A 27,325-nucleotide genomic window follows, 5' to 3' on the forward strand; every position below is an offset into this window, starting at 1 on the left:
TCCTTTTTAGGGATTATAACATATAACATATATATTATATATAACATATTATATATTATAAAAATAATACAATGATCAAGTGGGATTCATCCCAGGAAAGCAAGGTTGGTTTGATACCCAAAATCAATTACTATATTATATCATAAGAGTAGAATAAAAGAAAAAAAACCCACATGATTTTCTCAATAGCTGCAGAAAAAGCATGTGATAAAATTCAACACTCTTTCATGATAAAAACACTCAGCAAACTAGGAATAGAAGAGAATTTCTTTACTCTGATAAAGGGCATCTATACAAAACGTGCAACTAACATCATTTCTCAATAGTGAAAGACAATGCTTTCCCCCCAAGATCAGGAAGACAAAGATCTGTTTTCAATACTTCTATTTAATATTGTACTGGAGGCTCTAGCCAAGGTAACTAAGTTAAAAAAATGAAATTAAAATGTGCCCAAATTTAAAAAGAAAAAGTAAAACCATCTTTATTTGCAGATAATATGATCACGTGTACCAAAATCCTAAGGAATCCACTAAACGACTATTAGAGCTAATAAACAAGATCATCAAGGTTGGAAGGTACAAGATTAATATATGAAAATCAATTATATTTCTATACACTGGCAATGAACAACCTGAAAATTAAATTAAGAAAACAATTCCATTTTTAATAGCATCAAAAAGAACAAAATACTCTGGAATAAATTTTGCAAAAGATGTGCAAAACATGTACTCTGATAACTATGAAACATTAATGAAAGAAATTAAAGAAGACAGATAAATGGAAAGATACATTCATGGGTCAGGAAACTTAAGATTAAAATGGTAATCATTCCCAATTTGATTTATAGAATCAATACAATCTCTATCAATTTCAGCTCACTTCTTTACAGAAACTGACAAGCTGATCCAAAAATGTGTGTGGAAATGCAAAACTTCATCAAAACTTTTGTACTTCAAAGGACATCATCAAGAGAATGAAAAGGCAATTCATAGAATAGGAAAATTTTTTGCAAATCATAAATCATGTAAGAGACTTGTATCTGGAATACATTAAAACTATTATAACTCAATAATAAAAAACTCAACTAAAAATGGGAAAAGGTTCTGAATATGTATTTCTCCAAAGAATAGATACAAATGGCCAATAAGCACATGAAAAGATACTCAATGTTATGAGCCATCAAGAAAATGCAATTCAAAACCACAATGAGATAATAGTTCATACCCACTAGAATGGCTAGAATAAAAAAGACAAATAATAACAAGTGTCGACAAAGATGTAAAGAAATTGGAACCCTGATATATTGCTGCTGGGAATATAAAATGGTGGAGCCACTTTGTAAAATAGTCCAGCAGTTCCTTACAAGGTTAAATAGAATTAATATATGACCCAGCAATTCCACTCCTAGGTATATACCCAAGAGTAATCAAAGCATATATCCACATAAAACCTATACATAAATATTCATAGCAACATTATTCATAATAGCCAAAAAGTGGAAACAATCCAAATGGCCATCAACTTGATGAATGAATAAATAAAATATGGTATATTCACATCATGGAATATTATTTGATAATAAAAAGAAACGAAGTATTAATACATACTATAACATGCAAATCTTGAAAACATTATGCTAAGTAAAAGGAAAGGACCACATATTGTCAGATACCTTTTATATAAAATGTTCAGAATAGGCAAATCCACAGAGATTGAAAGTATATCGGTGGTTGCCTAGGGCTGGGCAGGCTAAGGGAAAATGGGAAGTGACTACTAATGGATACAGGATTTCTTTTGGGGGTGATGAAAATGCTCTAAAATTAGACAGTGGCCATGGATGCACAATTTTGTAAACATACTAAAAACCACTGAACTATACTCCTTAAATGGGTAAACTGTATGGTATTTTATATTTCAATAAAGCTACTTTTTAAAAATCTACTTTACCTTGAGGGAGTTGGATCATCTTGGCCAAGGCGTGACATAATATTTATTAAAGTGTTAATTCCTATTTAAAATAAAAAACAAATATACAAGTAAATACTGTTAGAAATATTCTAAGACCATCATGTGACATGTAGAAAGAAAATTTTCTCAGCTTGACTTTAAAAGGTCTAATATCTGCATGTCTAAAACTTTAATAAACAATTATTAATAAAACACTGGATAGGAGAAAGAATTCTTTCTAAAAAATTCATCCGCCCTTATTATAATGCTCTGCTTAAAATGAATGCTATTATGTAGGAGTCAACAGGCATACAAGAATAGAAAAGGGTGAAAGAGTCACCCAGGGAAGCATTCCTGGTGGGGTTATAATTTACAATAGGAAACACGGGCCAAAATAGGAGAGTAGAATCTTAGAGTCATCCAAACATACCTTTTTTCCTCATGTGCATGTGATGAACTTTTCTGTCTCCATATTTCGGCTGCCGAATTCCACAGTTAGACAAAGAATTCCTGGCATGATCGGGATTCATTCCAAAATTTAAATGATGACTCGGATGAGTCATGGCCAGCTAAAATTTCCATGAAATGAGTTTAATATTTAAAACTCAACACAGAAGCACCATCTTTATATCAACTCAAATGAAACAGGAAAGGAAGCTATCTATCCATTTGAATTTTAAGCCCTGATCTTTCCATCTTATTTCCTCCAGTATCATATTTTCAGAGCTCTGGCACAAGCCCTCTTCTGAAAACAAACCTAAAATTCCATGTCTTTCAGAAGACAGAATACTCAGCAACTGGAAAGGAGAAGAGCCATAGGAAGGAAAAGCTGAAAGAGGGTACTCAGGTTTGACAGGCAAATTTTAGCTTTTTTTAGCAATTTCTTTAGGGATGGCCTCACATAAATATAAGAGAAAGGGCTGAAACTTGGCAGAGGCAACCGCAGCAGAACAAGGAAGACAGTTATGTTTCTAAAAATCCTCTTCACTTTCCAAGATAAAGAATGCAATGCACCATTTGTAACCTGCAAGATGAATTACTCTTATCTTGTTATTATGTGAGTTTACAGGAGAGTAATTCTTACCTGTAACAGACAACGATCTTGGAAAGTATAGCCTATCAACTTGTCCAAATGCATTAGGCATTGGTGGTAGCGGATATGATGGGTCAAAACAGGCAACATCATGGCATGCTAAGAAAAAGAAATACTCAGTATGTTTAACTATAAAAACTTATAAAAACACTTCATTTATTTTACAACAAACAAGAACCATTTTCACATCCCAAATTTCATCTCATAAAGTCCTAAAACAGTTTATTGGCTGTGTGTCATCCTGGAGAATCCTTTACATGGGGCAGTGTACTGTAGTTGTTAAGAATATATAGTTTCTGGGCCAGCAGTGGTGGCTCATGCCTGTAATCCTAGCACTCAGAGAGATCGAGGCGGGAGGATCACTTGAGCTCAGGAGTTGGAGCCCAGCCTAAGCAAGAGCAAGATCTCATCTCTACTAAAACTAGAAAAAAAAAAAAAAAATTAGCCATCTCTACTAAAAACAGAAAAAATTAGCCAGACGTGGTGGCACATGACTGTAGTCCCAGCTACTCAGGAGGCTGAGGCAAGGAGGATCACTTGAGCCCAGGAGTTTGAGGTTGCTGTGAGCTAGGCTGACGCCACAGCACTCTAGCCTGGACAAGAGCAAGGCTCTGTCTCAAAAAAAAAAAAAAAAAAAAAAAAGAATATATAGTTTCTGGACCCAGAATGCCTTAGACCAAATCCTTCTCTGCCACTCATACATTGTATGTCTTGGGGCAAGTTGTTTTACCTCTCTGCCTCAATTTCCTCACCTGAAGAATGGGGATAATAAATGTAGCTACTTCCAGGGAGAGTTAATAAAAACTAAAAGAGGTGGCCGGGCGCTGTGGCTCACGCCTGTAATCCTAGCCCTCTGGGAGGCCGAGGCGGGTGGATCGTTCGAGGTCGGGAGTTCAAGACCAGCCTGAGCGAGACCTCGTCTCTACTAAAAATAGAAATTAAAAAAAAAAATTATCTGGCCAACTAAAAATATATATAGAAAAAATTAGCCGGGCATGGTGGCACATGCCTGTAGTCCCAGCTACTCGGGAGGGTGAGGCAGTAGGATCGCTTAAGTTTGAGGTTGCTGTGAGCTAGGCTGATGCCACGGCACTCACTCTAGCCGGGTCAACAAAGTGAGACTCTGTCTCAAAAAAAAAAAAAAAAAAACTAAAAGAGGAAATATAAAAATCCACTTAGAATAAGGATTAGCTGTCCTTCAAGTAGGAATAGCCCTGGTTCCATTAGTATTCAGCAGGGTAGCCTTAGCTTCAGCAAGTCACATGCATTTCTGTGCCTTTTTGTCCATCTTTAATTGTAAGGGAATGGATTAGGATTCATTCCTTCTGAAACTTTTTGAGGATAAAGATACTTCTGAGAATCAATAGAAAATGACTCTTTCCCCCCAAAAATGCCCATGTGCACAAACGTGCAAAACTTGTACACAATTTTAATGGGTTCACAAACCCCTGAAGCCCATCACTATCCCTTAAGTACGAACTCAGCAGGATAATCTCCAAATGCTACTCAGGATTATCTCCAAATGCCACTCTAGGTTTAACATTTAATGATCTAACATTCCAAAGACAACTTTTATAAAAGCACCAGTACCGTTAAGGCACCTGAGGACGTGGAACTTATATTTTTACTTCAATCATTTTTCATTTGGCTATAGATTCCTTATTGGGAGACAATTTTATGGAAGGCATATCTTTTTCTTTTCTTTAATAATGTTTCCCTAGAACTCAAGAGAATGAAGGAGTCATTCTTATTCATTAGAACCTGGAGGATGGGCACAGCCCACAAAATGACTGGCATATGCTTTAAATCATTTCAGTCTTCAAAGTATTTTAAGCTGGCATTGTTTAAAAATACACGAAAATGGATTTGCTTGAAAGCACAGAAATCAGTTATATTATTAACTTATAAAGAAAGATTAGTTCCACCAAATAGGATCTCTAATCAACGGAAAGTCTTTCTTTCCAGTTCAATTCAATACATCCATATTGAGCACCTCCATGTGCAAGGCCTTACAATATCTGTGCAAGATAGAAAAGATGCAGACACTGTTTTTGCCATCAAGGGCTTGCTAGAGATATGTCATTAGGATCTGAATTATTGAACTCTGTCCACTTTGTTTTTTTAAATGTTGTATTTAAAAATACAACAATATGTAAATAAAGTTCGCAGTCAAACTATAATACAGTTTTCCAGCCAATTAAATTGCAGAAAGCTCAAGGGAATTGATGCTAAAAAGCTCAAGGTGAATGGGACATGAAGACTATGCATGCATTGTCTAAAGCATGAACTCCACCTGGTAAACTGACTATTTTTTTAATACCTCCTGTGAGAGAAGAATCACTACTTGTCCATAAAATAGCATCCTCTTTAGAGTTCACAAATTATTAGAAAATTACTATTAACTTTAAGCCCAAATCTGTGTCTTTGGAGGTTTAGCCCTTTGATCCTAGTTCTACAGGGAAACAAAATGCATTTAATGGTGCAATCCCCGCATCTTCTAGCTAACCTAAACCTTTTTTCTTTTAACATTTTCTCATGTGCAACAGCTGTGAGTCCCTTCGCCATTTCCTCTAAATTCGCTCTAAATAGAACTAGTTTCTCTTTCCAAATAAGTCTGTTTCTTGTGAGGACCATGGAAAGGTACGGATGACCCTGTCCATCTTGAAGGCCAGACAACCAAGTCTCAATGTTATTTACAAGACTGTTAAGAATTTCTAGCTCAGTTTTTAGAAGTATCAATCTTTGCAATGTTGAAATACAATCACTAAACATCTTTATTTTCCCCCCTAATTCATGTCTAGCAATTGCTTTCATTAAAAAAAAAGGCTCCTGTGAAAGATTGTGAGAAAATGGCAGTGTGTAGTTTTAAAATCTCTTCAAATTCTCCCATAAAAATAGAGCAACTAGACTAACAAAATGAAAGATCTATGAAAAACAGCTATATAAAAACTAAATGACCAGGTATCTCCATGAACCCCTAAGTAAGAAGGGCCAAGGACAAAGAGCCACGTGGTCTCAGCATCTGCGTGAGAGATGAGAAAGAGAGAGAAGGAAGGCTTCTGATGGCCCTGAGAATGGAAGAAACCCAAATTCACAACATGCATTCACTGGAAATGTGACTGAAACTGGAGAAGGCTCTGCAGAATCTGTTAACGATTCATTAGCTGAGTACAAGAGGACAGTCTAACAGTGCTGGAGAAGCCTGGGACCTGTAAACACACGAAACACATAAAAACTATAGTTCCCTTCCAAGGTAAAGCCCTACAATGAGGAGAAAGTACTAGGAGTAAGAGCCACATTTAGCAGCACAGGGATAATAAAGGGCAAAGGAAAGTGAAGGTCCACATAAAAGTAGAGACACAGACATAGTATGAGGCCATATTTTTATCACTTTGCAAAAACAACATGAGGAGGAGCTCTAGAACTATGAAAAGCTTTCTTGGCTTATACCTCCTTTCTAAAAGTACAGAAAACTATTTCATTTATTTTAATTAATTTATTTTACTTAAAGAGCAGCAAAAAAGAATCATGATCAAATCTCATCTAAGAAAAAAAAGAAGGAATAGAATAACAGCTATGGTGATAATAAGTAAATTTTTTGGTGTTGTCCTATATGGGGTCTATACCTCAGAGTAATCAAATACTTAAGTCAAGGATCTTTTTTAAAAAGTATTCTAATAATAAATGAAGAAAGATAAAATTAGAATATCACTTTGGCAGACCTAATGAATTACTGGGTCTAGGTAATGATCCATCATTGACTGATAATGTCACACACGAAAAGACCACATCATCACTTATGAAAAAGTCTTGCAAAAAAAACTGAAATATGATCAGTGTTGTTCAATGGAACAGTCTATGATGATGGAAATATTCTGTATCTGTGTTGTTACAATAGGCACTAGCCACGTGTGTTCACTGAGGGTTTGACATGTGATGAGAGCAACTGAGAAACTGAATTTTTAATTTCATTTAATTTTAATGGCCATGTGTGGTCATTGAAAATACAAGGGGCAAAAGCACATGGTAAATGACACCATAAAAGTTCCAATCAGCAAAATCTAGACCAAACCATAGGAACTCTACAGAACATATCCAGTTTCTTCAACACATATTTGCAAGGGGAAAAAAGGGGAGAAATGGAATGAAAACCTACAGACGAAAGAGACTTAAAACGTAGCAACCAATCATAATATATGGGTCTTGTTTGGACCCCAATTCAAACAGACAGACTAAAATAAATTTAATAGACAATCAGAAAAATGTGAACACTGACTAGATTGATCATATTACAGAAACGCTGTTCATAACTGCTGAAGGTCAATGATAAGTACATAGAGTTCATTATACTTTTCTCTCTAACCTTGTATGTTTTAAATTTTTCATAGTATAAATACTAATAATTCTCTGTCAGGCCAGTTAGCCTTTAAACAAAATCTTCTTGCCTTCCTACACAAGTGGGACTACATCTCCTGTAAAAAAAGAAAAAAAAAAATCAAGTACCTCATATAGTTCAAAAATCAAAGCTTTTTTAACAATATCTGTAAAGCCATTTGCCTCTTAGATGGTCCTCTTTTTTTCTACTTAGAAAGTTCTAACTTAGAAAATACTTTCTTTAACTTTTTGTCCAAAGCCTCTTAATCCCTAGAGATGTTTTTTTTCACTGTTCAGTGATTCTTTGACAAATCATTGAGCAAGACTATCAGTTAGTTTGACAATGCACGATGGCCTTCCATCCCATTCCAGACAGTCACTGTAGGAAGACAGCACATTCATTAATGAGTCCAAATACAGCTCTCTGTCCACGCAATACAAATAGCAACCATCACAACTCAGCTCTCCTCTAGGCCAACAGTAGTTCTCCAGGTACCCATGCTTCGTTTTTTATCTCAGGAGTTACAATCCCCGCCCTCCCCCCTCATACTGGTTATGTGACTATAACGGCGCAGATTCTTTGCTCCTTTTTTGACATCTTGTAATTCACTTTATTGATTTCCATGGACCACCTCCTCAGTATAGCATAGGGTCCAGGCACCTATCTTTATAGAAGATACCAATTCAACCTTGGTGTGTAAAACTCGATTCTTAAAGTACAGATCCTATTGCAGCATGTTGCTTTTCTTCGTCTCCTGAGTCATCACAGTGATGACTCAGATTCAGGTTTTGATTCCTGCTTTTTCTTCTACACTACCCAAAATTCACTCTAACACAAGCAAAAATGCAGAGAAAATCCTTAAAGAATTTCTCTCCAAACATGGTGATAATCACATTCAGTTCACATATAATTACAGGTTACAGCACCCACCCCCTAGGTTTTCATTCCTCTTAACATTGTCTGAGGCACTAGGGAGTATTTTCTAACCTCCTACCAATCCTTGGTAACTTCTCTAGTTGGGGAAAATGTACTTATAGAGGGAGCTGCTGGTATTGAGGTCACTCCACCTTAGACTTATTATGCCAGTTTTATCTCCTGCATCAGCCAGATATCATCACAAGGCTTTTGCCAGCAACCTACTAGCAATGATTACTAATAAACAGTAGGTTCCATATCAATGAACTACCAAATACAAACACAAACTCTCAAGGATTTTAGAGAAGCCACTCAATCTTTTTTATTCCTCTTAGAATTAAGTATGAGTTTATCTGTTCGTAGGTTTCAGGATTATTTGAAGTATTCAGTGTATGGACAGACTTGACTGCTATTTCCCAGTCAATCAGATTCTTATTCTTCATTACCAAAAATATAAAGTGCCTTTATTTTGAATGTTTTAAACTGTATTATGATATGCCACCTGCTTATTTGAGGAACACATGCCAAAAGAAAACGCTTATTCTAGGATAAGAATAAAAAATGTTAACATATATGACTTGTGGGCAGACACTCATGCACTAGGTGTGAAAAGACTATCCTATCCCAGAAGTAAGATTAAAATAGCCCCCAAAATATACTCATAGAGGTTTAATCATTAATACTATTTGGTAGGATATTTGATCTGATTTCTTTACCAAAAAAAAAAAACAGGGAATGACTTTGTTGCCCCCATTGTTTACCTATGCAATTTTAAGGTAAAAAATACTCAAACAAAATGTATGGCAAACATCAGTAATTTAAGGGCAACTGTTGTTCAGAACCTTTGTGCAATGCACGTGAAAATACCTGAGAATTTTAAAACACAAAAAATCCAGGAAGAGATAAAATATCATCTGTGGTAAACACTCTTAGTTAAAATGCACCTGGAAGTTCTATATTTATCAAAGGTTTTCTGTAAGATATTATGAGCAGAAAGGAAGACTTCTGACCTTTGATATGCAATAAGACAGCCCAAGAGAAAACTAAGTGAGAACAGTAAAGGACTGGCAATGAAGGAGTAATGGACTTAACAGTTCTCACTGTGGAGTCCACGGCTTTCACAGTCACGTGGGTTATTTACTCCTACTTTTATAAAAAGAATTACCACCTTAAAACCATTCTGAAACAAGGAAGGGTATAAATAAACATAATAAAAATAATCCTTGCAAAAATACTCATTTTGAGCCAAAGGACAATTAAGTTAATTTACTTTTGCCATTCTCCCTTTAATCATTTTTACCTTACTTTAGGTTTTTGCATTTAAAATTTGAACTAGGTTGCTCTCATGTAATGAATGAGTTGATGAATAACATCTCCAAATTCTCTCAAGGTAGCATCTCTATATGTTGATGTTTTAAGCTCTATGTAGGTAACAATTTACTTTCACAACCCCAAGAATTGTCATTGATGGTGAAATAATATTTAATATCAAGATAAACAGATACTTCATCTGTTCACATAAGATTGAGAGCTGCAGAATGCCTCCAGGATAATTAGATTTTGGTAGGTAAGATCTATTTCACCAAGCACAGGGGTTTCCTGGTTTTGGTTGTGGTTTTAATAGTCCATCCCCAGCCGCTGCATTGCCATCGTGCTAAGATTTCTTTCTCTTCCACTTCTATTGACTTCTCAGGTAGCTAGCTGGCTCATTTTCATTCATTTATATGCAGACTTTTTTTTACAAACCATAAAGCAATTCCTTCTGTATTCAGTATATGAACTCATAGGCAGCAATTTACATTCTTTATCAAGTGATTTACATGTGAGGGTAATTTTACTGAACTCTTAAAAAGACTTCCATTAGGAAGACCAGAGAATAGAAGCATGGTTTCTAAACAAATGGAAGTTCTCTTTGGAAGATTGAGAGTTCTACAGAGGAGGAACTAATATTAGATCATTAAGTATTCACCTTTGTAGGGTTTAATCAGGATCCATTTTCTCCCACCAATCAGTCAAGGGAACTGACTGAGTCCTTTTGCCTACCAACCTCAAAAACAGAATGTAGAATATAATACACAGAGAGATGAGACAACCTTGTCCTCAAGCTGCTTCTTTTCTAGCTGAGGAACAGAGGAAGACATCTGTGATAAAACTGAAGAATGCAAAACTGCACTGAACATATAATTCAGCATCCCTATTTGTTTTACCAAAAGAAAAAAAAAAAGGCTTTAAAAACAAGATTGTATTCAGTGGAACAAAACTGCCTTAGAAACTACTACATGGGGTGTGGGAGAAACCAAGTAAACCAGATACTCCCTCCACACCCATCACCCACCAGTCAGTTACTTTTTATCTTTTTACAAAGTAGGGATCTTCAAGGGTTCGGTATGAAAAAAATATTTTGAAGTGGAACAAAAACACAAGTTTAGAAATCAGTATAGTAGGTCTCTCTGGTGTCTTTCAGTTCTTAATGCTCCACAATTTTATAATTTCTTAATCAACTCTGACTTATCAGTCTGCTCATTGACTTATGATGTCTATCTTAGGATGACATCATGTTGGTTTCAGGAAGACAGCAGCAAACAGAAAAACTGGGTGATAGGGCTTCAGAGGGGCCTGGAAAACAACAGAAGTAAAATATTCCCATCTTAAGTACTGACAGTAACAAAATATTGGTCAACTGGCAAAATAACTGACTGGCAAAAGACTTGGTGAATGTAACTGGTTACCACCCCAGATGATTATTATCCTCAAATATAGTTATTATTTAGCAACACTGCATCAACAGCAGTTCATCCTGTCACAAAAATGGTTCTGGACATCACTTAGTAAACAAAATGTATAGCGATATTTTTAATTATAGGATGAAACCCCATTAAATGCCAACATCTTTTTTTAATCATAATGATGAAATGTACACCTACGAGTAAATTGTCTGAACTTATTACAACACATGCTATCACCAAAATAGATAAGTGGAGGCCTGGAAGTATTCTTCCAAAAGGTTCAACATAGCAAATTACATTACCTGACCCTAGCCTGTGTACTCATTTCCTTTACTGTAATTCCCATGGAGTGCATCCAATATCAATCATGACAACAGAATCAAGTGCACAACCAAAGAATATGCTGGTTTTAGGGATGTTTAGGCAGGTTAAATTCCATCATAGGAAAAACAAAAATACTTATGAGTGAGTCAGTTACATATAGCTGAAATGTTTCTCTACTGAGTTCACCCAAGGAAAATATATTGCCATTGGGTTCAAATATGAACTGTATACTGTTTCTGTTCATTAATGCCTTCCATTCGCTACAATACAAATTTGAGTAATCAATCCAGAAAGTTTGTATAAATCAGGAGTCTATCTGTATGGCTGCTGGAATATCTCTTTTGTACAAGCACGTATACATGTGCTACAAATAGGCAGGTGCATTCAAAGGATAGATTTATCTTCAACCAAAGTGAAGAGACGGACTTTAACACTATTAAGTAAGCTCCTCCCCTCAACACCCACAAGTGCAAAACACACACACACACACACACACACACACAGAGCACCAAAACAGACAACAAGAACAAAACCCAAATGATTGAAAACAATTTATGGTTGGTGTTCCATTTAGTCTCAAGGAAATATGCTCTATAGAAACTTCTCAATTAGGAATATCTCAATGCCAGATGCCTTTTAAAGGACGAGATGTATGGGAATAATTGTGTTCTCAGAAGCATCATCACCTGACAGACATCAGAACGGATGCCAGTTTTCCAGAATCCTTGGCTACTTAGCTCCACTGTTACTTCTCGCCTCATTGTATTCTTCTGTCGTATTTTTTGGAGTGCTTCCTAGAAGAGAATTCATTATGATGAGTAACCCAATGTTTTTAAAGCAGTATTAAGCCAAACATCAAGCATTAGAAAATAAGCTAGATTCATTTAGTATTACCCTTACACTCAGGTATTCGATCTCTTCACACAAAATTATAATATTTTATTGAAATGGAGGCCAGGATGCTCATAGCCTTGGTTATAAGGCAGCCTTTCCCAGTAACTAGATTAGACAAACTCTAAACCAAATCTACCATTTCTCACATATTTGAACAAAATATGCCCTTTCATATGCCTTTTTTTCATGATGAAAAAAAAAATGATGCTTGGGATTTGAAATTGGCATGTAAAAATTATGTTTATATCAAGCCTATGTTAAGCATTTACATCTAAGACAATCAGTAGATTAACCAGCAATCCACATAATTCTAAAAGTCGCCTTCTAATTTGCTAAACTCTCACAAAAACTCTCACTACAAGGGAATATCTTATTTTTAAAAAGACAATGATCCAAAACTTCACCTATAAGATGTAATCAGGAATTAATCCTTCCCTTTTACTGCTCTTCAAATAATTAATTATAAAAAACAATTTTATACTTATGTGCAATTCAGTAAAAACCTCATAGGAATTCATAATAACAACAGGAACCATCAACACATCCACCATCACCTCCACCATTGATTAAGGTCCTACTACAAGCCAAATATCATGGGAGGAACATTACATGTAATATTTCAGAAGTCCACACAAGCACCTTTTTCCTTGTGTGCACCAACAGATGGACATTTCAGTCAGCCTCTCAGCCTTAGTTCCCTCCTTTCTAAAGAGGCTGACTGGCTCAAGTCACAGTAAGTGACAATGCCGGAATTTAAATACTCTTCCCAGCTTCTTAGTGCTCTTACACTACAGCAGAATAAAATCTCACTGAGAAAAAATCTATATATATAGTGAACCCACTTATTCTTAAAATTAAAACTAAAACACAGGCCAGGCACAGTGGCTCACACCTGTAATCTTAACATTTTGGGAGGCCAAGGCACCAGGTTTGCTTGAAGCCAAGAGTTTGAGACCAGCATGAGCAACATAGCAAGATTCCTGTCTCTACAAAAAATGCAAAAATTAGCCATCTGTGGTAGTGTGCACTTGTAGTCCCAGCTACTCAGAAGGCAGAGGCAGGAGGATCACTTGAGCCCAAGTGTTTGAGGTTGCAGTAAGCTATGAAGACACCACCACACTCCACTCCGGCAACAGAGTGAGACTCTGTCTCAAAAAAAAAAAATTGAAACTAAAATATATGTGTTCCCAGAATCCAGGGATATTTCTACCCATAAGTAAAGAAATATGGAATTTGGGATATAGAACCTTACAATATAAGTTCACCCTACTAAACTGGCAGACTTTTTACAACCTTAAGACTAAGAAATCTGAGTAAGATCCAATGTTGTATAATGTGCAATCTAAGACAAAAGGCTGATTTAGCAAATTTTAAGCTTTCTTTAATTTCTATAAAAGGTATATCTGAATCCCAGTAGTAGTAACCCATTAAGAAACTGGTCTTTTTAGGGATAAAAATACTCCTTTATGTACCAAAAGATATAAAGAAAATCAAATCAGTGTAATATTGTGAAGAAGGAATTAAAGTATGATTTTTAAAAGATTCTTCTATCTTATTCTAGAAGTATAGTATAATTCAACAATCTTGACATAAACCTGAAATGTATCACCATTAATCACAAAGGAACGGGGTTCAATACAGACCTCCCTCTGTGCCAGCTTCTGTTTGTCAGTTTGTTTGACTTTGGGACTATTTGCTAGGAGGTGGCGAAGCTTCACATAACTCTTCCACAGTTTCTGGTATCTAAGGAAAAGGACAGACAAATATCTTAGACAAAGAGAAGGTGAATCTAAAGTGCAATAAAACCAGTTATTTTAATAGGTCTGCTCAATCATACATTACATTCTTTTGAATATCCTTAATGGCAGCAAACCATCATTCTAAGGAAGAATATGATTTTTGGGTTGAGGGGCAGGATGGCCAAGAATCAACTGGAACCTGGTGATTAAGTTGATTGTTGCTTATTTAGATTGAAAATCAGGTGTGACTACGAATGAACCTCTGGAAAGAATTCCAAAGAAGACACACAAAAACACTTTAACCAATGGAAACATGTCCTGTTTCTCATTGTTACCTCTTTGAAAATGACAAATTTTATTTAAATATGTACTTTCTGATGTTTGTTGAAAGAAAGATCCCTTCCTTAATAGGGAGATTGTCGGTCTCTGAACTGCCTATACCAAAAGTAAATGTTGAAGAGTATTAGAATAGAGAACCCCATTTGTGCCAATACCCAAGCTACAAAGTTGCATTCATTTTTCCACTGGAGAGGGGAAAAGACAAATGGCATATACCAATTTGTTTATACCGTGACAAAAACAAGCATATTTTTGGTAGTCAAATCTGTTACAACCTCAACCAATCTAAAGGATACTGTTAAATCGTCCTGGAAATGAAGAGAATATGCAGTTCTTTATCAATTCGCAGTCCTGTCATCTGAGAGTCCACGAGAGCCTAATCACATTCTACTAACATTTTTCTGACAAAAAGGGATTTTCAAAAGATTTTTTGTCATATTAAAACTGCTCCTTTCTTGGGCTTAACTTGGCCTTAACTTGGCCTCTGCTTTTTTGATAACATTTTTTTAGAGAATGGAGGAAAGAAAGAAGTACTTACACAGTGCCTGGTTCACTGCTTCATACTTTTATCCAAAGGGGGAAAAAAAAGAACAAAACCCTTTAGCCTCTTCTAATATATGTCAGCCAGAACTGTATTTATGAATTGAAAATTTCCCATTCCCTTTTCTCCCATTATGAATCCTTGTTTAAAAAAATTAAGTGAGGAAACTGTTTGTTTACCAAGGTAGGAAATCCAAACAGTCCTAAAGAATATAATGGTACTATCTCCATTCCCACACATCCTCATCTTCTCCCAGAAAAACACTAACATGCCAGTTGGAAAAACCCAAATGTGGAAAGTACATCAATCCTAAGAGTCAGAAGTCATGGCTCCTACTTCGAACACAACCCTTGACTTTGCATGGGATCTTGAGCTCTTATTAAGATGACCCCAAAAATAGAACTCTGCATAAATTCGGCAGTACTAGGAACCAATATGGTGCTACTTTCCTCTAGAGGGCACTGAAAAAATAAAAAATAATAATAATTATTATAATGACCAATAAATGAAAAGTTCCTTAAAGTTTAAAAACATACAGGACTCATGTTGACCAATATTTCCAAGGATATTCTGTTGTATGATAATTTCTTTCAGTCAAATAGGTAGAGAAAATAATTCTTCAAAAGCTACCAAAATTGTTTATTTGGTAACCTAAATTTGGAAGCATGGCTCATTTCAGTTCTTAATTTTTAAAAAGGAAAATATTCACTAAAGGGTATTCCTCTGCTAATTCAGCTGTTAGTAGAAGGTGAAATTGGCTAAGACAAACACTGAGAAATATCTTACTGTGGGTCTCCTGCATAACTCAACTGTGCAGGGCGTATCCCAAAGTGGACGATAATCGGAAAAGTAATCACATCGGGGTTGAACTGTTCACGATCCAGTTGATCGATACGGACAGAACTTGGTTTCTAGAGAAAAAAATCAAAGCCATTTATTCCCATAAGAAGTCTTTAAGTATTGACTTTAACCTAAGTAGGGAAAAATTAATCGGATTTTTTTCTAGGAAAGCCTTGTCCCCAAAGGGAAAAGGTCATTTAAAACTCTTTAATCACAGCAGCTATACTATCTAAAAACTATAATGTCATCCCTGTAAATGAGTCTAAGCCATTTGGCATAATGAACAATGATTTTGTCCTTTTTTGCAGTCCACATAGAAACCTTTAAAAATTAAACTTTTAAAAGGACACCCAGTCAGATATAACTTTTCCTTAACCTCTCCAAAGGCACAGGGAAAGGAGTCCACACCACAGGAAAAAGATGTGCTGGCTTGTTCTGCTTTAATTCCACATTACAAATGAATAGCTTACTTCTATTCAGGATACACAGACAGATGCCTCTATTTAAGTTTTTTTCCCCTATTAGTTCTCAGCATACCTTGTGTATTCCTTTAATTCTACACCTTTAAATTAGAAGGTACGGTGGTACAAAGGCCAAATAGTTAATAAGCTTCTCTTACTACATCCATTTAGGACATTTTTGTATTTTAACAGGGAGCCTCGTATGGTTTTTTCCTTCATGTCTAACAAAGAAAGAAGTGAGTGGCTCATTCCTTCTGAACCATTTGTGAAATGCATTTCATCCTGAAAGTTTAAGTTCGTGAAAAAAGGTAAAATCGTGGAGAATATGTTTTAGCAACCTCCTTGCTTATAATCAACTCTCAGGGCAGTCCCTAGTTACAGTCAATTCTTACTAGCAGATTGGGGGGGGGTGTCTTTGGCTCAGTTGCTTTAGAGGCTAAGGCTGTAGGACTGATTCACACAAAGGCCAATAAGCTTCATTCTGTCCCACAACAATGGCCAACTACAGTCCAGTTTGAGGCCTGGTTTGTCCAGGGCAGAGCAGTTTCAACACTAAAACCAGGAAAGTCCCAAGCTACTGGGACAAGCTTGTCACCCTACCTACAACTGTAGCCCTGGTAAGCCATCTGGAAAACCCAGCTAGGTGACAAAGAAGATAGAGTTGTATGAATTCATCCACATTAGTTAGGAAACAACTCAAACTTACAGTTTTCAAAGAATATTTAAATGTCATTTAATAATCAAAATTTCACTAGTATCCTGAAAAGTTGGCCTTTGCTCTCAAAATTAAAAAATGCAAAATATTTTGTTCACATGCAACCTAATAAAAAATTATTTAAGTGCCCATCAACAGTAGCAACATGTTATTTAGGTCTAAGAATTGCTTTCATCATTTTGTGCATCAAAACAGCAGGCTACATTTTTAAAGGAGGAATTGTGCAATAGAAAAATGCTATTGAATTATTCATGTTTCTGTGATTTTAAACACCATCCCATGGTATCAACAGAGGAAATAGTGATTTAAAATATCCACAGTATCTTTAAATTTATGAGGGTGTTGGGGAATGAAATAAGTTCTAGACTTTGGCCACACCCTATAACATTTATCATACCATCTTTGTGTAAGAATAAAAAACATTCTCACTAATGACCGAAGTATTCCCTGGCAGAGGCAAAGAGCTTAGGGAGAAAGATTAATTCCTTTAAGTTCTGCAGCAATAAAGTATTTAATATGACCATAATGGCTTGAAAAATTTAATAAATTTCCCAATATTCTTGCCATTGGGCAATCTTTCAAAGCAAGTACTGCAGAAGATGAAACCTAGTGTCATGCCTACTTTGTCCTCGAGTAACTTGCACACTTTCCAAAAGAATGTAATAAAAGGCTGTTTGCATAATACTGAGTTTTCAGGACTTTTTCCTTCTTTAAACATATCTAAAAAAGAATTAACTTCAACATTTTCCTAAGCCTGATACCCAAACTTACCTTTCCTAATTTATTTCTGATTATTTTCCAATATAACCTTGCATCCTGACTAGTCTGGTTTCCTAACTATCTTCAAAACTGGCCTTATACCATCTCAAGTATGGACATTTAAGCATGCCAGTAAATTATACAATTTCTCAATTCCTCAGAGACCTTACTGCAGGGTCTATGAAGCATCCCTGGCAAGCCTAGCCCAGTGATCTCTCCTAAAACTACAGGCTTCACTGACTGGCCCATTGGCTCAACAATTCATCAAAGACTCCTCTCATATGTATACACCTTGGGTTTGCACCTGGGCAACCATCATATATGATAAATAAACTTCACTAGCACCTGGCTCACATAGTAGTCCCTCAACAAATTAGATGAATGGTGATCATGGTGACAGTAAATGTTATCTACGCCACCGGTTCTAAAACAAGCAATGGGTGAATTAGAAGTACCTGGGGATTTTTTTTTTTAACTACACATTCCTGGGCCCCATTGCCTAGAGCATACGGGCTAGGGTCAGTCAGGGCATCCTACAGTATTTTTTAAATTTTTAATTTTTTAAAAAGCTCTCCAACTGATTCTCGGATTTCAAGAAAACTTAACTATGCCATGGAAGGAAACCTGGGGTGAACATGCTCCCAAAATGTCTACTGTAAAACACAGAACTCTTCAAGTGGAACAACCAAGATGAAAATGTACATCTCACCCCATCACCCCATCCTCTGACCCAGCTTTAAACCTGACAGGAGGAATATAAATATATGCAACTGCTTAAAGAAGAAAATTAAAATTCACAATCTTACTCTTATAGTGCTACTACTTAAATATTTCTTTTAAAGTTACTTTAATAATTGTTTATGTGGCTTAACAGTAAAACTGTAAAAATTGTATGATTTTCTGGTTTTAAACAAATTTAATGTTTAGACATATTTTTATTAAACAATTTCACTTTCTGGATTTGTTTAAAATAATCCATACTAGCCGGAATGTTTCATTTGCAAATAGCAACATTTTGTTTGTGCAGATGTTCCTGTCATAATGGATCCAGAGTTTTTATTTTATGAATCAAGGCTATTAAACAATTGGCAGCTCTTTAAAAAACAATAGCTTTGTTTAAATAGATTATTCTGTTTCTTTACATGGAAATACTTTAATTCTCCATTTCTGAAAATTTTTATCCTGATAAGATGCCAATATATAACTATTTAATGAAACAAAATATTGTAGAGAAAAAAATTATCTGATATAAAGAAAATGCTATGTTTTATATAAGAGAACTGGTTATCTTTTAATTCTGTTTTTAATTTTTATATTTTTGCTTTAAAAATTAACATTAAAAGTTTAATTTTTAAGACAAAAGATTTAAGAAGCAAATAAATGAGAAATATACGTAATAATCATGGTAAAGGATCAATAAAAAAGGACAAATCAGCTAGTAGGCAATTATCAAAAGAAAACATAAATGGCCAATAAACATTTAAAATATCAATTTTCATTAGAAACCAAAATAAATACAAACTAAACAAAACAATGTATTTTTGACTCTATCAAATAGGCAAAGTTTTTTCCTTTAAACTAATATAAGCAGGGAAGTCGGTACTCTCCTATGCTCCTCGTCAGAGTATAAATTTTATAGCCTTTCTGGAAGGCAATTTGCAACATGCATTAAAATGAGCAAATATTGAGACAGAATAAATTTACTAATCAGGTGAATTTACTACTAAATATGCCTAAATTATAATATTTTTCTTATTTCCTAAATATTTAAAGGAAAAATTACTCACAAGGACAAGAAGCACTGAGTACCTAAAGCTTTTAAAATGTGCTATTATTGTTTTTGTGAAAACAGTCAAACCTGCAAGAGAAGGTGATTCAGCCACTGAATGTACAGACACCAGAACATACCGTCCCAGGGTTGGTGACAATCATGCCTTTGCATTCTTCTGCATATTTCTGCCACTCAAGCTCCTCCCACTGAAGCATGTTGGCAATCTCCTCCTCGGGCACCAGGGCCTTGCTGCACCGTAGCAGGTAGAGGAGGATCTGGTGCATGGACAGCACTTCCTTCCCTCCATCTTAGGTGCCAGTGGAGAGAGGTGGGGAAATAAGGCAAGTTACTCAATTAACAGCAAATCATCAGCTGAATAAGGAAAAATAACACATTGGGGGAAAAAAAGCATGTATAAAAGGGTAATTTAAAATTTACAGTTTAAAACTACATGCCAAATAATATGAAAGCCATCCATTCCATTGATGAACAGTGCTAATAAACTATCTCATTTACTAAACTGGCAACAACAACATTATAAATGATAAAAGGCTCCATTTGTGAGGTATGAATATAAAAAAGGTGCTTGCTTAAATAAATTTAAAACCACCTAGCATAAAGAACCACGGTTTATTATATACAGAACCATGTTATGTCTTAAATATTTTGTCATTCTTTCTAGGGTAACAGATGAAAGCTCTTTAGAAGTAATGTTACTGTCTTAAGGAAATTCAAAGCTTTTATGAGATATTTATGGATGTTTTCAATAAGCTATTGTTGCATTATGGTCTAATTTTTTGGTGCTAATGGGCTGCACCTGCCACGATGAATAGAGCTAAAGAGTCTGTACTAATATCATAGAAGACCATTATGGCATTAATACATGGAAAAAATACCAAGTGTTTTGAGGCTTACAGAAGCATCTATCATCAAGTATAGGGGATAAAAAGAACAATACGGGTATCATTAAAGTACCTTGGAAAAAAGCCAACTAATCTGGTATTTAATGAACCAAAGACATCCATTTAATGTGGGCATCAATGTGGGGTCCACAGGCTTTTCTGCCTTCTCTTTGGGCTTAGCTTCCTGACCAACATGATGTTCATGATCAACATAATCTTCCAAGAAGCCTGAGGTGAGCAGGTGGACAAGAAAAATTCTAAAGCCAGGATATGTTGCCTGTATATTACATGTGCATACATACAGAACAGCAGGTATAAAGGAAGCCTAGAGAGCCTTAAAAAGAACTGCCACACTACCTAGACTCACTAGGAACTAAGGAAAGTGTAAAATGGTATTTGGCTTATAACGTCTGTATTTGGTGAGACTGCTTAAGAGCACTGGGGCCTATAGAGACTGCATTAGGAGTCTAAAATACCATAAGAAGGAGTAGAGTGTTGTTTTACTCTAGGGTAAGAAAAAAGATTCACATTTTTATGGGGGAGAGGGGAATGGTGGAAGGAGCCAGATCCAGGTATACAAAACAGCACCAGAATCCCCCGACAAGCAGTTATGCCTGGCCAACTCCATGGCACTTCAGATAAAAGTGAAATGGACTAGGGGCATTGAATTTAACATGAAAAGACTAAAAGAGCTACTAGGAGAGAGGAATACTTAACCCTACAAACCAGGGATCTCTTAAAGGCTCAAACTCTGTGGTAAATGAATGGTATAGGTATCACCCAATTTAGGAGAAGAATATCTGCAAGAAAAAGAAACGAGGCCACCATGTTTTGATAAGAATGCCAACTACCTACTTTCTAGTTTGGGTGCAAAGCTACTGATGAGGGAAGAGCGGGTTTTATAACACAGAAACTAGACATAATAAAAAAAAATACACATCAGGTGCAAAATTGGTAATGCTGAAAGGAGAAACTACAAGTCCATGTTGAAATCTGCTAAATATTTTAAATGGCAACTAAACCTTAAAAAGACTGTTATTCACCACTGTACAAAAGTATAAGCTCAGGACAGATAACCTGAGGTGAAAGGTTTATCAAGGGAGCGTGCTTGAGACTCTGCTCCCTGTTTGGTATTGGGGTTTATTTCTTTATGGAAATGTAAGGGAAGATACACAAATTAGCGTCCTGCCAGACGCTGTGGGGTGAGGGCTGTAGCCCCCACTCCTAGCCTGGCAAAAAAAAGACACTCCATAAACATCTGTGGAATGACTTTCTGAAGCAGACAAATAACTTGGCCACTTGCTCTCAGACTACCATGAATTTACTAATGTTAATGAATTGGCTCTTTCGGTTTCTCTGCTTTGCCACATGTTTATGTGGGGATTTATGGAACTATGTCACTGAGGGCTAGGAAGTAATTTTTATCTTCTTGGCTGGAATAAATAGGACATGATATAAATGAGAAATGAGAGCGGGTAAGCTAAGGTTAGCAGGAATTCTGCCAACTCTGCGACTGGAACCGTGACAACGGCTCATTATTCGGGAAGAACTGGAGTTTGTGTTTCAGGGAATGAATCTGGACAGTCATTAATGAACTGACAGACTTTATAAACTGTTTCTTAGAGACCCAATTCCCCCTCAGTTTATATTGCTTGATTATTTATATGGTTATTTGGGAGAAAGGAGCAATTTGTTAGGGAATTTGTGTTAAGTATATGGTTGCTTAGACGAGTATTTCTGAACTGTGTAACATTCAATTTTAACAAACATATATAAAAATACCTTCTTTCTCTACACTGAGAATAACTATATGACTGCATTACTATGTCTTCTGTATATTTCTACTAAGATACCTTTATATAATCTTATTTTCTAAAATTTGTATTAACAGGCATTTTCTAAATTTTCTAAATATAAAGTTATATTAAGATGCTATATCAATTGATGTTTTTTCAAACCACACTTTGCCACCTAGAAATTCTGAGACACTTTCCCCCTTGGGTCCCTGCCAGCCATACCTGAGAACTACTCCAGATGGGGCAATTTCCAAAAATCAATTTTCTAGACAGTCAATTTGCAAAACTGATTCAAGATTTTCAATGCTTTAGTATAGTGGTGATAAAATGAACAGGCTTTCCCTTAAGTGCAATCTTGCTGTCTTGTATTATCACTTACCCCAGCCACAGTTACAGTCAGAATAAAACCTTAACAGGCATGATGCAGTGGCTCATGCCTATAATCCTAGCACTGTGGGAGGCCCAGGCAGGAGGACTGCTTGAGGCCAGAAGTTCAAGACCAGCCTGAGCAAGAGTGAGACCCTGTCTCTACAAAAAACAGAAAAACTAGCTGGGCGTGGTGGTGTGCACCTACAGTCCCAGCTACTTGGGATGCTGGGGCAGGAGGATCTCTTGAGCCCAAGAGTTTGAGGTTGCAGTGAGCCATGATGACACCACTACACTCTAGCCCCAGCAACAGGGTGAGATCATGTCTCAGAAAAAAAGAATAAAACCTTAACAAACTGGGTGGAGTTCATATTAGCTATTTTGCAACCAAAGGTAAAGAGTAAGGTAAGAAAAAAACAATAATGTGAAAAAATTCTTAAAATCTCAATAAATTGGCCACTCTGTGATTTGGCATGTGGCAAACTGGCCTGTGGCAAATAATCCTTGGTTTAAACTAGCAACCTTGATTTTGGGCCAATTTGTATAAAGCAACTGAGACAGCTTCTTTAAAATGGGTAAACTAAGGAACTGGAGAAAGATTGTGATGACTGATAAAAACTCGAACTTTCAATTAGATAATGTAATAAACTGATATAAATAAAAAGCAAATAAGAATGAGAAGACCATGAAATACCTGAAATGTATGAAAAGTTGCTCATTCTCACAGAAGTTCAAGAAACATGCAAATAATAACAATGAAATAACTTTTTATATATCAGATGGACAAAACTATAAAAGACCAGTAATATCCCGTGTTGGCAGGTGTACAGAAAACAGGTACTTTCAAAAACTGTTAGAACTACAAATTGGTATATATCCTTTCTAGAGAAAACTTGGTCAACATCTTTCCAAATTTAAAATGTGCATAGTATCTTAAATAGTTTCACTTCTAGAACTTTACCTCATGGGAACACATAAACACAAAAAGATAGATGTACAAGACTATTCCTGAAGTATTTATATGGAATGGGAAAATGAGATCTCCAAAATATTCATCACTAGAGGAATTGTAAAAAAATTTAATGTCCATCTATACTATAGAACACAATGTATGTAATGAGGCAAAGTATTTACACAGAGAATATCTCCAGTATTTGAGCAAAAAAAGCAAGTTATATAACATGTTTACTGTCATACCACTTAAAGAAAAAAAGCACAATTCTTTTGTTCTTCTTATGTAGGTTAAAACAAATACAGGCCGGGTATGGTGGCTCACGCCTCTAATCCTAGCACTCTGGGAGGCCAAGGCAAGAGGAGCCCTTGAGGCCAGGAGTTTGAGACCAGCCTGAAAAACACAGCAAGACTCCATGTCTACAAAAAATAAAAACTTAGCCAGGTGTGGTAGCACACACCTGTAATCCCAGCTACTTGGGAGGCTGAGGCAGGAGGATTGCTCGCGCCTAGGAGTTTGAGGTTGCAGTGAGCTACAATGATGCCACTGCACTTTAGCCTGGGCAACAGAGCAAGACCCTGTCTCAAAAAAAAAAAAGTTTATTTTAAAAAAATGAGAGACAATTTTAAAGAATGTTTGAAAAGCACATTCATTAGTAACCAAATCACATGAATATTTAAATAAGGCACTTTTATGACCAATTAATTAAAATCAGTAAACAAGTCAGGTCTGTTTGATTAATGAGAAAAAAAAAATCAGTAAACAAGTATTTATTGAGTCCCTGCTATGTGACATGAAGTATGTTAGCACTGGTGATATAAGAAGACAGACAATGTTTACTCTTTAGCCCCCTAGAGCTCACCATTGAAAATTTTAGAAAGGAAGAAGAGGAGAGAAGAAAGTGGGGCAGGCTGAAAATGCTAAAAATGAGTAATAATGTATTTTTCATGGCAGTATAAGCTGGTGTTATTCTTTTGACAAGAAATTTGGCACTATATATCATGATCTTTAAAAACATCCATCTGCTCAATGAATTATTAAAAAATAGGACACAAAGTATATACTAATAGATGACAACTATGTAATAAAACCCTTATGCACAGAAAAAAATGGAAATACATATCAAAGTGACCTTTTTTAAACTTATCATTTTCTAAAAGCTCTTTAATGAAATCATATTGTGAAAAACAAATCCACCATAATTTGCTACCCAATACCAAAATGCATTTTATACATTATGTATTTTTCTATACCCTTCAGGGTTTTCTTCATATGTACATTTTCAAAGGGAAGTCTAATGAAAAAGTAAATCCTATTTAAAAATAAATCAATCGGCCTTTTTCTTTATGACAACCTAAATGTTATCGCTACACAGTTATAAGAAACATTTTCTGAGAGCTGAAATCCCACAAAGTAAATAGCCCACATAAGATGTTTCTTTAAGATGATTTTAAAACTGCCCACTTGCTCTTAGAGATTTGTTTGGTCATAAAATGCCAAGAGGCAGATAGATATGGAAAGGAAAGGCTTTTCAACAAACTTACTCTAATACCAGTTTCTAATAAGTTTACTGCTTAAGCTCCATTATAAAATCAAAGATGCATTCACTTGAAAAGAAAAAAGGGCATCTCAATAAAATAAAACCAGCCATGAAAAGGAGATAAGCTTTTGAATGTATTTCTAAACAAAATAAACACTAACAATACTAAAAATATGAGTAATGCTAACCTAAAATAAAAATAAGCCATTGTGATTATCTAGATTGAGGAAAGAACAAAAATGAAAAAATCTTGAGGAAAATTTAAGCCTTGTCTTGAGTAGACAAGAAAGAAAAGCCACAAAGGAAGAATCACGGAGATAGAAAGTTAGGAGGGCCCAGGCATCACATTAGGGAAGAGACTAACACTGAAGTGTGTCCTCTGGATTTGGTCCTTAGGAGGCTGCCTTCACAAGCAGCAGCGGCTGTGGGCTGGGGACAGGGATAGAGGGGTCCACCACTGAGGCAAAGCTTGGCTGTGAATAGACCAAGAGCACTTGAGGAAGCCAGAGCCTGACAGGCTCAAAGAAGGGTTCTCAGGCAGGAGGGAGGAAGGTCTCCTGCCCCCAGGAAAACAGGAAGTCCAAGGAGAAGAGCATGAACCTAAGTCTAAATTTCTGAAACTGCTGATATACAAAATTGGGTAGAAAGGTTACATGAAGAGAAACTCCCCAGCCAAGATTGTAGGCCACAGATATATAGCAGCAACTATGTTTTCTTCTCCAGTAATGCTGAGTGGCCTATATATAAGAAAAGAAAAGGCAAGGAGTTGGACTGATGACATTTACACGAAAGGTGGCGGTCACACTAGAGGGCTGAGGCAGCTAGAGCTGACAGATAAGTCAGAGCACAAGACTCAGTGGAGAATGCAAAGCAAAGTGGCTGCACACAAGTGGAAGAGGGAAGATTCAAGTAGAAGCAAAGGCAGTAAGGGCATGAGAGGCTGAAAGGATGGCAACAGGAAGTGAGACACTGGAGTTAGATTCTAGGGATAAATTCATTTAGGGTGATTGCACGGCCCATGGTTTTATCTTGAGATTAGGTGGCTAAGTTGTGACAATCACTACAGTAGAAAAAGTTAAGAAATCGTACAGCTCAGGAAAGAATGGCGAGTAAAGCTAACTATACCGGTAATAGAATTTCGCTGAGGAAGGAAACTGGAAGCCAGGTTTCCCAGTGCTTGATAAAGCACATAATTGACTAGGAAATCCTAAAGAAAAAAAGGAATGGGACTAGGGCTGCAGAAGCCTCAAAGGAAAAGATTTTGCCAACAAAAATGTATCCAAAAGATTTCATTTAAAATCCAACCATTTTTAAAAACACTAAATATAATGCCTTTGAAAAAAATTAGAAAACAGTTAAGATACGCTTTAAAAAAATTAAGTCATATAGTTACTTATATATTTTAATGTAGTGGGAGAATAAACTATTATATTTTTTTTACTGTAAAATGAATTAAAGTAAAATTGAAAAAAAAATCACAATAATCCTACCACCTTAATACAACTATTATTACAGTAATTTTTTAGCATAGTTCTAATCATATTGTATATAAAATTTTACACTGTTTTCCAATTAGCCACATGCATTTTTTTAGGCCACATGCATTTTTCCATGTTAATTTTAACATTTGCATGGTATTTTATCAGGTAGATTTTCAAACCTTATATCAATTCTTCCATTGCTCATCCTATTTGGAGCTACCATGAATTATGCAGGGACATAAGCATGTATAAGTTTACATTTCCATGCCCAACCTGAGAAGTAGAGGATTAACAGTGACTGAGGTGGAAAAGTTGTCCCTAAAGATGGAAAGGAGAATGGCAGGCTTATTTTCAGAAACACTATCTCACCAGGTCACTGACAAGCCAAAAGATTTACCTGGAAGAAATCTTACAAAACGTGGCATGAAATGAAATCTTGGGCAGCAGGGAGGACTGTCTTCAAACAAAGGACCTAAAGCAAACAAGTGAAAAGGAAAGAAGAAAGAAATCAAACAGCTTTAAAAAGCAAACATTGCCACTTAATTTCTAAGATTTATGATAACCACAAAAACTACCAGCAGAAGTACAGACATAAAAAATACCACCATTTCCCCCCACTCTTCTCCTCAGTGGCTAAATCAATCATTGGCAACTGCTACAAGCACCCAATTAAGACTGCAATAAGGAGACTACAGGAAGTCAAGAGGAGAATGAAAGCCCCAAGGAGCAAATATATATGGTAAAATTATTTTTTAAAAATATCAATATTTTTATTATAATTGAACTATTAAATGACATAATGTGTCTGTGTGTAAATTCCATCCCATTTTAATCAATACACTAAAAAAA

The 27,325-nt window shown here is 35.8% G+C and overlaps 1 protein-coding gene across 5 annotated transcripts in view; it reads right to left on the reverse strand.

Annotated features, from left to right (window-relative positions):
- Nucleotides 1-27,325, reverse strand: part of DROSHA (drosha ribonuclease III) — a 105,346-nt gene that overhangs the window by 41,853 nt on the left and 36,168 nt on the right. For 4 of the 5 annotated variants that reach the window (XM_045566537.1, XM_045566540.1, XM_045566541.1 and 1 more), the window contains 8 exons: nt 26,874-26,948; nt 19,577-19,746; nt 15,680-15,804; nt 13,918-14,017; nt 12,067-12,174; nt 3,032-3,139; nt 2,378-2,516; nt 1,948-2,008 (listed from right to left, as the gene is read on the reverse strand). In XM_045566537.1, the coding sequence (XP_045422493.1) occupies nt 1,948-2,008; nt 2,378-2,516; nt 3,032-3,139; nt 12,067-12,174; nt 13,918-14,017; nt 15,680-15,804; nt 19,577-19,746; nt 26,874-26,948 (886 nt within the window). The remainder of the gene's footprint in view (nt 1-1,947; nt 2,009-2,377; nt 2,517-3,031; nt 3,140-12,066; nt 12,175-13,917; nt 14,018-15,679; nt 15,805-19,576; nt 19,747-26,873; nt 26,949-27,325) is intronic. The other variant, XM_045566539.1, reaches the window with a different exon arrangement.

This window comes from Lemur catta, chromosome 12 (genome assembly GCF_020740605.2).
Source record: "Lemur catta isolate mLemCat1 chromosome 12, mLemCat1.pri, whole genome shotgun sequence".
Lineage (NCBI taxonomy): Eukaryota > Metazoa > Chordata > Mammalia > Primates > Lemuridae > Lemur > Lemur catta.